Source organism: Leucoraja erinacea, chromosome 16 (assembly GCF_028641065.1).
Source record: "Leucoraja erinacea ecotype New England chromosome 16, Leri_hhj_1, whole genome shotgun sequence".
NCBI lineage: Eukaryota > Metazoa > Chordata > Chondrichthyes > Rajiformes > Rajidae > Leucoraja > Leucoraja erinaceus.
The window spans coordinates 3,402,832-3,411,310 of record NC_073392.1 but is presented as its reverse complement, the minus strand read 5'-3'; the positions used below and the strand labels follow the sequence as shown (position 1 = coordinate 3,411,310).

Here is an 8,479-nt window from a genome sequence, read left to right as displayed (position 1 = left end):
GCCAAGATAATTATTTTAATAAAATATTAAATGAATATCTAATCATTGTTTACAAGAAATTTGTACATATACTATGAAAAATGTCTGCATAGAAACAGCTGTTTCTTTTGTTTATACAGTAAAACAAATCTTTAAAGTGCACTTTCTTCAGAAAATCAAGGTTAGATTACAGTCAAACTACAGCAAATTCTTAAGATACATTATTGCAAATTAGATTGCTGCCATCTTTGTATTACCGCAAGGTAAATTTATTGCAGATTGCTGGCTCCACAGTTACAAGTGCTTAATGAGAAGATGTTTAGAAATATAGCAATGACCACAAGGGGGCAGAGGGTGCCCCAGGGAAACACATTGGCTGCAACATACTGCATGTAGCTTCATCAAAAGGAATGATTGTCCCGTACAGTAGCTCGACTCTCGCCCCACACAGCCCTGGCGTTGGGATGCCAGCTTGTGTTATTTGATGGTGGGCATGTTGTGATCACGTGTCGTCGCTGGCTTTAGGTGCCCCTTCTTAAAGCTTTGAATGGAGCTGAGTAAGGCTCCCCTGCCCGTCCCATTGGCAAGAGGCGTGGACTCTGACGGCAGCGGCACCTCCAACTTGTGAGACGGGGGAAGAGCCGGAGCTGCAGGGACGGAGGAAACGGCTGCAAGTACGAAGAAAGCATTCAGTAAATTCTCACAATGCAAACTTAAAGAACTTTCATAGAAACATCTGCAAAGGCTGGTAGTGTTCACGAGCCAACATCACCGTTAACAAAGGACTTTCCTTTTAGTTTTGTGTTCTAGGATGTCACATTTGTTTTACGTTTTAGCAAAACTCCACAGACCTTACCATTCTGCTTTAAGCTGAACTACGGGCAACTTGTTCAGCTGCTTTGGTAAAATGGTTGCACATTCATATTCCATATCACTCTATTTTGGTTTGTGTAAAATTCTTGTGCAGATATTAGGCCATGCAGAGCCTGACAAGGGGTACCAAGAACTGTTGCCCCAGAAAAAACAAATGGCAATTTTCTTTGTGAGTGTTTGTTTAAAACGTAACTTTTACACAACTTTAACATATTCTGTAGGATGTGGCTAGTGTACACACTTGAATAATAAAGGGCAGGTGCCTAATAATGACACAGGCGGGAAAAAAGGAAAATAATAAAAGATTTATAACAAAATGAGGAATGACAACTAATGAAAGCACAGTTCCATGGTTAATTTGTTCTTAGTGGCCCTTTCTCATTTTGTTACAAAGTTACTTCATTCCACACAGAAGTGAGTTTCAAATAGTCACAGGAAGAAAGTCTCCAAGCAGGTGATCTTTACTAAAAGGCACCACAGTGCAAGGTGTGCTTTAAAGACAGTCTTGGTTGTAACATACCAGGCTAAATGCATTCAGTGTACCATGGACAAACATGCAATCATCATTGAATGGCTACAGATGGAGTTGTCACAGCCTGAACAAGGTAAATAAGAAACAGCATCACCTTCATACAAGCTCCCTGTTGAGTTTAGGATTGGATGGAATTAAGAGCCAAGATGAATAATCACTTTGTCTTAGCTTCCGAGTTATTTGTACTACTTCAACATCTAGCCATCACATAATTTCACTCCCACTAAGAGAATTATTGAGGTGTTTAATAACTTGTTCAACTGAACCAGGTCATTTACGGCACTAAGTTTCCATTCAAGCAAATCTGTCCAATCGTACCGTGAGAAATATTCAATAGATTATCAAAGTGAAAATAACGCTGTACAGCGTTTAGAAGTATTTTCAGTAATTAAAGCAATTAGATATATAGAGCATTTTTGACCTTTAGTCTAGAAAGCTTGGCAATTGAACCACAACAGCTGTTATTACTAGGTTTTAGAAAGGGGAAAATTCAGATTTTTCTAATACAACCCAGAATTCTTGGTTTTAAGACGAAGAAAGAGAGAACCCCAAACGATTCTCTTGTGAAAAATGCTAAAGTCACATCAATCTATTCTTAACCCAGCAGCTGTGGAATAGCAGGCATCCTAAACAGTAAACTGGTGCAATGATCCTGTGAGACCAAGTGCCTTACTATGATGGGACGAGGGGGTACCTCTCTAGTGAAGACACCTTCATCCTCTTTAATCATTCAACCTTTTGGGCAAAATGCTCAAGTTTGAACTCAAAGCCTGTCTTAATTAGTTATAGAGAAGTTGCAAATGCCTCTGTCCCACCAGGGCAGTGAAACATTGGGGAGGACTCAATTCTTTAGCCATTCCTGGAAGTCCACAAGCAAAAGTATGAGGATCAGATTGTGTTGTTATTGGGGGATAGTAATAGACTCAAGTTCACTCCTGTTACAAGTAATTCCCCGCAGCTGTTACATCCCATGTGTCCTCTTGCAAGAATATCCCTCCTGTGCATCTGTACCCCAATCTTCACTCGTCCTATATTCTCCCCACATTTGCAACAGCTGTGACTCGGGGTCATGATGTTCTCCAATGCATCCATTCATCACAACCCACGCCATAATCACAACTTCCTCTTTCACGGCCAATATCACATCTCAGAACCACGTTCACCACTGCCTTCAAAAATGTCTGCACAAATAAACACGAGGACTCTTACAAAAACAATCCTGCTGCACATCACATGATCAGCTCGTTTTATCTGAAAGACTTGTTATCTCTCTAAATTACTGCAGTATCAATCAACCATATTACTGCGTGATTCTTCCGTGCTTTCAGCCCACCTGGCTTTGAAGAAGGGTCTCGACCCGAGACATCGCCTATTCCTTCGCTCCATAGATGCTGCCTCACCCACTGAGTTTGTCTACCATTGCACGTCAAGACTCTGCTTTCTCTAAATATCTGCTCATCTCAACAAGATTTCTTTCACAAGGCATTAATTTTCAAATAACAGACAGCGTAAGTACTGTATAAATTGCAAGTTTTTATCTTTATAATATTATTGTTGAGGTGACCTGTGGTCTTGTCACATTTCATTGTACCGTTGACCCTGTGTTAACCTACATATGACAAATAAAACTGAATTGAATTGAAGTTGTTTTTAGTATTTGCTACTATACAAACTCGAATCAGCTACGTTGGGAAGTCTGGATAACCAAGACGATCTCAGAATTCAAAAGCGTGAACAGGAAAAATATGACAAACGTCTAAGAGCCCAGTAAATATGATTCAGTGACAAACACATAAATCTGTTTAAAATGGATTCTACCCACACCTAGAGTGATTGTGATGCATCAACAAACTGATTCACCTTGACGACTGTGACCTCTCTCTCTGAAACCTTTACGTTTTTAGGGTGGTCTACATTACCCCAAAGTCAGGCTCAAAATGGTGTGGGCTCTACAGGAAAGACAGCATAGGAAGAAAGAAGCAGCAAGTCATTACCGTAAATTATACGCGGACATTACACAACATACAAAGCAATGACATTCACACCGGATGAGTTACCAAAGAGAAATAAGTCACATCTTTTATTACATAAAGGGGTCATACAGATCTGCGGCAATTTCATGTTTGTGTCCCTTCCCTCATTAACAGCATCAGCGTCTACAATTGCATCCCTAGCCAGTCACACCAAACGCTGCTACCTTTTCTGAATGGAAGGTGCAGCCAGTTATTGTACAGGGTTAATTTTCACTCGTCAGATCTCAAACGAGTCAGTGAGAACATTATTATTTTGTGTCAATAAACCTTCCTCAGATCATCTTGGGGCCAACCTTAACAACTTTCCTTCCACAGGTACTGTATGGCTGCTGAATGAAGGAAAACTTTCCCCAATTGACCAGAAATGAAACTTTATATTCATGGCAAAAGATCTTTAATCGGCAGTTGATGATCATTGATAACTACAAAGTACTTAGCAACAGGACAAAGTCACAATGCTGTTTAAGAGGGAACTGCAGATGCTGGAGAATCGAAGGTTACACAAAAAAGCTGGAGAAACTCAACTCAGCGGGTGCAGCAGCATCTATGGAGCGAAGGAAATAGGCAACGTTTCGGGCCGAAACCCTTCTTCAGACTGATCGGGGGCGGGGGGCGGGTGGGGACAAGAAAGGGAAAAGGAGGAGTAGCCCGAAGGCTGGGGGATGGGAGGAGACAGCAGGGGGGCTGAGGAAGGGGAGGAGACAGCAAGGACTAACAAAATTGGGAGAATTCGATGTTCATGCCCCCGGGGTGCAGACTCCCCAAACGGAATATGAGGTGCTGTTCCTCACACTGCTTCCATGCAATTTTACACCACAGATTGCAACCAATCTAAAATAATGTCATTTTTCCCCCAAAAGGGTCAAGAGCGTTTTGTCATATGTCCCGAAAAGGAACAATGAAATTCTAACGCAGCCCACTTTCTCGGTTTTAGAATTATACTTTTAAGACCAGGAATAATCACACATTTCCCCTCGTTCATGCAAGTGGAGGCTTCAATGAAGTCTGGCCTGCAACGATGCTGCTTAATATATTTATCAACTGGTGCAAGGGATGGATTATTAATCCTGATGATTCAAGGGGAAATACACAAGATGGCACGCTACTGAACATAACGGGACAATCCCACAAAAAATACCTACCCTGGTCTATTTAGCCACACTACTGGGGGCAAGACAAGGGACTTATACTCTATTTATTTCCAGTTCTGGCCCATGGATAATGTCCTACTAAAGACAGCCACTGCACCCTGTGTTAATAAACTCAATGTGCATCTGCTGCTGAGCCTTAGCTCAGGAATGGACACATTTGTGTGTTTCCTTCTGGCCCATAATACTATCCTTAGGTTTAGGTTTATTATTGTCACATCTACCGAGGTACAATGAAGAGCTGTGTTTTACACGCTATCCCATCAGATCAGATATACCGTACATTAACATGATCGTCAAACTCAAATAAAATAGAGAGCAAAGGGGGAAGATACAGAGTGCAGAATACAGTTCCCAGCATTGTAGCGCACCAGCTCCAATGTCCAATGTCCTCAATGAAACAGAGGTGAGACGGAATGTATCCTAGTTTATGGAAGGACCGTTCAGAAGCCGGATAACAGAAGCTGTTCCCGAGTCTGGTGGTGCGCGCTTTCAAGCTTCTGCATTGTCTGCCCAACAGGAGTGGGGAGGAGGAGGATGGATAGAGAGACAAAACAGACACAGACAACCTCCTGAAAATGTTGGAGGAAAGAACTGCAGATGCTGGTTTAAATCGAAGGTAGACACAAAATGCTGGAGTAACTCAGCAGGACAGGCAGCATCTCTGGAGAGAAGGAATGGGTGACGTTTCGGGTCGGAACCTTCTTCAGAAGTGGTGTGTTCTTCAGAAGGAACTCGACCCGAAACGTAAACCAATTCCTTCTCTCCAGAGATGCTGCCTGTCCCGCTAAGTTACTCCAGCATTCTGTGTGGACCTCCTGAAAAAAGTCCTCCAAATGTCCTCCAACAAAGTTATCCACTTAGGCGGCAAAAACAAGGGGGCAGATTATTATCTCAATGGGGTTAGGTTAGGTAAGGGGGAGGTACAGCGAGACCTGGGTGTCCTTGTACACCAGTCACTGAAAGTTGACGTGCAGGTACAGCATGCAGTGAAGAAAGCTAATGGAATGGTGGCTTTCATAACAAGAGGATTTCAGTATAGGAGTAAAGAGGTTCTTCTGCATTTGTATAGGGCTCTGGTAAGACCACATCTGGAGTACTGTGTACAGTTTTGGTCTCCTAATTTGAGTAAGGACATCCTTGTGATTGAGGCAGTGCAGCGTAGGTTCACGAGATTGATCCCTGGGATGGTGGGACTGTCATATGAGGAAAGATTGAAAAGACTAGGACAAGCTTGGGGTCACAGTTTTGGAATAAAGGGGAGGCCATTTAAGACCGAGGTGAGAAAAAAAGTTTTCACCCAGAGAGTTGTGAATTTGTGGAATTCCCTGCCACAGAGGGCAGTGGAGGCCAAATCACTGGATGGATTTAAGGGAGAGTTAGATAGAGCTCTAGGGGCTAGTGGAGTCAAGGGATATGGAGAGAAGGCAGGCACGGGTTATTGATTGGGGACGATCAGCCATGATCGCAATGAATGGCGGTTCTGGCTCGAAGGGCCGAATGGCCTCCTCCTGCACCTATTTTCTCTGTTTCTAACTAATTAACAACGTGCTCCAACACCACCATAACCCCATCTTTTTGGAAGTCCATTAATGGTTAAGAATATTCCCACAGTCTCTCCTCAACAAAACATTGTTCCCTACAACCAAATTACCACCGTAATCTTAATGAATCTTCAACTTTCCTGGTTACAATCAACAGGATAAACCTGTCACCAAGATCCTCGGCAACATGGCTTTTAACTCTTGTCCGTGGCATAAAGCAGACAGGAAGTTTGCAGAGGGATTTATAATATACTTCCCTTCAAGCAGTTCGCAGATTAAGAGCTCAACGGCCAGACCATAACTGAATCTAATCATACAACTGCAAAAAGTGTAATATGAAAATGAAAAAAAATGTGTTCCATTAAGATGACCGATGAACAAGGAAATACAATTTGATATTACATTATAAAACAAAATTATTTTCTTCTTTTTGTTTTAACACTAAGCTCCACAATTCCTGACAAGCGATGCTGATAAATGACTAATTAGAAGGGAAAAGGAATTAAAAGCAAGAACTTAGGAAGCCAATACATTGTTTAAATTTTGCAACGGTCAAATTTTTGGAACTCAGTTTGCAGGAAACATTCTGCCAGTTAGGACTGCTAAGATAAGATAAGAATGAATGATTGCAAATGTAGCTGCGGCAAGACGTTGACATCTCAGCGACTACACCACATCTTTAGCCCGATAAACTGGTGTCTGAGCATTTAAAGCCGACCTGAATGCAAAGAGAACTAGCATTCCTGAATGGTGGGCAGTGGGAAACGTAGGCTGCAACAAGCAATGATATATCATCAGCAACAGTGAACCGATGGACTATATTTTCAACATACTATGCTTGACTAGATCTGTATAACAATGCAAGAGCTCGGGTACAAGGTAGCTCTATACGTTGGTACAACACCCTCTGATCAAAGCCGATAAAGTCATCACAACAGGTTACTCATTCCTGGTTATCACCCATGTCATCTATTGCATTAAACAAGTTCAGACAATATACTATTTCAGGTAGAGGGCACACAAGGAACTGCACATGCTGGAATCGAGCAAGACACAACATGCTGGAGTAACTCAGCAGGTCAAGCAGCATCTCTGGAGGGAGTGCATTGATGGCGTTTCAGGTTTGGGTCTGCAGAAGGGTCCCGAGACGTCGCCAATCATGCCCTCCAGAGATGCTGCCTGACCCACTGAGTTACTCCAGCACTCTGTGAAACGTCACCTATCCATGTTCTCCACAGATGCTGCCTGACCCACTCAGTTATGAGCAGCATCTTACTCCGTTTCGGCCACCTTCTAGTGAAACCCTTGGGCCCGAAACGTTCCATTTCCTTAGCTCCATAGATGCTGCCTGACCCGCTGAGTTACTCCAGCACTCTGTGAAACGTCACCTATCCATGTTCTCCACAGATGCTGCCTGACCCGCTGAGTTACTCCAGCACTTTGGGATTTGCTTCATATTTATTCAAGTTGCAGGATCATGGAACTTGAATAAATATGAAACAAAACACAATTACTGGAATAATTCAGAAATTCGATTAGTTTAAAAAACAATGAACATGTTGTCACGAGTGCCTAAAATTAGAAGATTGATCTCCAGCTTTGATGCTAAATAAGAGGTTTTCTTGCCAAACACATCATTCTGAACCAAGGTTATTGATTACATGAGTACGCTTACGAGTTTATTGAGGAAGGCTTTTACCTACCCGTTGACGGAGGAGTTGGCGAAGAAGGTGATGTTAAGGGAGAACTAGCGCCAGAGCCTAGAGGGAAGATAGTCGTTAGAAAGATATGAAGTTTACACAGCACGTTGCTAAGCTACAATAATACATTTACAAAATGCTAACGGAACAACTAGAGAAGTTTAAAATCTAGATTTTCTTTACATTTCAGATAGACACTTCCAACAGACCTACACAGAGTTCTTTAAAAAACATTTTTGTCTGAGAAGAGCTATTATTTGTATTCTTATCTACTGCTTTAGGTGTCTGTTGCGTTATTAACTCCAGCACTTGAAGGCTAACTTTCTACAGGGCAAACAGATGAAACATTTTATCGTCAGTAGCTGCTAATTGTGACTGCTATTCGATTGAGAATGGAAAAGGCTTACAAAACTGTTTTATTCATGATCAATAATAAGTAGTGGAAAAGCTTTATGGAATCATGCTCTTAATGCCTTCAGATGACTTCCTTTGGATTTTTGTTAAACAGCATGAGCATCAGTCTGGACTAATGCTCTTTAGTCCAGTGGACATTTCAGTTGACATCCACGTTAAGATGATGCTTGGGGGGAAAACTGTATCCATATAAAGAAGTTAAATAACCTAAAGCAGAAACTTTCATTTATGATCCTCTGGTCTTTGATTAGGTTCC

The 8,479-nt window shown here is 41.9% G+C and overlaps 1 protein-coding gene across 2 annotated transcripts in view; it reads right to left on the bottom strand.

Annotated features, from left to right (window-relative positions):
• Window positions 1-8,479, bottom strand: part of pxk (PX domain containing serine/threonine kinase) — a 41,218-nt gene continuing 32,739 nt past the window's right edge. Inside the window, exons 17-19 of one of the 2 annotated variants that reach the window (XM_055647569.1) lie at window positions 7,813-7,869; window positions 3,304-3,333; window positions 420-647 (exon numbers count right to left, since the gene is read on the bottom strand). In XM_055647569.1, coding sequence (XP_055503544.1) covers window positions 3,317-3,333; window positions 7,813-7,869 — 74 coding nt within the window. In that variant the 3' untranslated portion in view covers window positions 420-647; window positions 3,304-3,316. Of the gene's footprint in view, window positions 648-3,303; window positions 3,334-7,812; window positions 7,870-8,479 lie in introns of both variants that reach the window. The other variant, XM_055647568.1, reaches the window with a different exon arrangement.